At 44.3% G+C, this 2299-nt stretch overlaps 1 protein-coding gene across 1 annotated transcript; it reads left to right on the top strand.

The window, feature by feature from the left end:
- LOC109840476 (pathogenesis-related protein PR-1-like) lies at positions 261-2079 on the top strand. Its single transcript, XM_020409144.1, is given in 2 exon segments — positions 261-1669; positions 1672-2079. Coding segments are annotated over 2 exon segments (501 nt in total). The 5' UTR covers positions 261-1422; the 3' UTR covers positions 1926-2079.

The following is a 2299-nucleotide window of genomic DNA, read 5'->3' as shown; positions in this document are numbered from 1 at the left end:
ATGTGTTTTGCATGCCTCTCAAGACTATAGTATACGTGCTTCTCTATCTCTCTCTCTCTCTCTCTCTCTCTTCCTTCTTTGTATGGATCCAACTGACCCCAACTCCGATCTCTTCTTTGATGCCCTGGACTCCTTCGAAACCCGTAAGAAGAAGAAGAAGAAGGACAAGGAGAAACCCTAGGTTCACCCGAGCTCATCAAAGCCCTCTCCCTTGACCCCCCTCCCCCTTCCCCTCCCTCTCTCCTCCACCTCCAACAGCCGCAGCAAGATCCTCCACCGATCACGGCACGACCCGTCGTCGCAACTCTCGCGTCCCTCGGTGGCGCCAGCTAGTCAATCGACCGATGTTCCAAGAGATGAAACCCCGGAGGTCCTGTCACTCCTGTTCTCAATCGCTGGGTTCGTCATCAAGTCCATCCTTTTCCAGCTCAATTTGCTCATTTTTTTGCCTCGAAATCCCTTTCAGATTGCCGAAGGTTTCCTTTTTGGCGGCGACTGATCCTTTTAGGACCGCGAACAAGGCTAGAAATGCTATGGAGGAGAGATTCTTGTCAGTTTGGAATGGTTTGGTTGGGAACCGACATGATTTGGGGAAATTTGTGGGGGAGATTTGCTCTCGTCTGCTTTTGGTGGGCTTAAGTGAGATCAAAATCTACGGGACTAGTAGTACAGAAGATTTTTGTGGCGTGATTAGTCGCCAATTAATGGCGACTAAGCATACGTGACTAGTAGTCCCGTATGTTTTGAATCGACTGTTTTTTAAAACCGACCTCTTGTTGGCGAAAAAGATGTCGTTTTTGCTAAATAATTAGCAAAACGATCGGTTTTACTAATTATTTAGCAAAAAAGTTTTTTTTAAAAAAAAACTTCAATATAAATTGGTCGGAGTGGAAAAGGGAAAAAGAAAGGTAAGGTATCAACTTTACGGGTGGAAAAGAAAGAGGAAAGGCATCTCGTCTCATTATTCTTCTGACGTGATGTGTATCCATGTGTTTTAACAAATTTGCTCCGCAATCATCCTATCTAAAGTCCAAAGGTCTTAAGCTACAACAGCCTTGTTACTCAACAAGAAAAGAAAAGGGGAAAAAAAGTTCAACAAAAGGAAGAAAATAGTCACCTGTAGTCGAAAATTCAACCCCACAAGCTGGCACGCGATTAGATTCCCCCAGTCAAATTTATCAAACCTCCACCATTCAAGTATCAATCAATCATTACCCAACATTAACAGTTCCAAATTTAACCCTACCAAATCTAAAGTTGCCATCATCATTATCGAACATGGTTGCCACCCGCAAAGCTACAAATAATAATAATAATAATAACTCTCCTCCAACAACCCCAAACTAACTCTTCATATATAAACACACGAACTACACTCAGATCACAAACTCAAAAAAAAAAAATAGACGCAAAATCAAGACGATGCTCATCAAGCCTCTCCTCCTCTTACTATTATTCGCCCTCACCCTCCCCCAAACGAATGCGAGACGACGTCCTCCCTCAAAATCCAACTTGCCGGCCCAATTTTTGCGCCCGCATAACGCGATCCGGGCCTCTATCGGGCTTCCTCCGTTGTCATGGGACCCAAGACTAGCCCGTTACGCCCAACAGTACGCGCGAAAGCGCCAGCGGGACTGTGCACTGGCCCATTCCAACGGCCCATACGGTGAGACATCTTTTGGGGGAGCGGATCTGGCTGGAGCCCCGCCCAAGCCGTGGCCCAATGGGCCGAGGAGCGGAGATGGTACCGTTATAGGACTAATTCTTGTGCTCGAGGAGATGAATGCGGGCATTATACTCAGATCGTATGGAGCCGGACTAAGAGGCTTGGATGTGCGATGGTTAATTGTAAAGGGGGAAAAGGGGAGTTTGTTGTTTGTAACTATGATCCTCCAGGCAATTATGTGGGAGAGAAACCATACTGATGAGAAAATATTTTTGTTAAATGAGCTATCAAGAGATTGAGCGAGCCTGAGTTTTCATCCAGAATTCTCCCGGTGATGTACATGTTATGGCTATTTTAATATAAAACACCAAATTGTGATTATAAAATGATTAAACATCGGATTCGTTTTTTAATGTGTATATGTGACATTAATAGTTAAATGATTGGATACAGAGTGGCATGTGAGGGATTCAGAGTGCTGCCTTTATGAAGGGTGTCATACAAAGTAAATGGGTGGTGTTGAATTTAGAGGTCATGTACTATTGAATGAGAGGTCACATTATTAACAACGTCTGTAACATGAGGGGAGCATGTTTTGGAGCAAGAATCTATCTACCTTGAAAAAGGGTGGGC

This window comes from Asparagus officinalis, chromosome 5 (assembly GCF_001876935.1).
Source record: "Asparagus officinalis chromosome 5, Aspof.V1, whole genome shotgun sequence".
Taxonomy (NCBI): domain Eukaryota; kingdom Viridiplantae; phylum Streptophyta; class Magnoliopsida; order Asparagales; family Asparagaceae; genus Asparagus; species Asparagus officinalis.
Note: the sequence above shows the minus strand (reverse complement) of the source record. Positions and strands in the feature narration are given on the sequence as shown.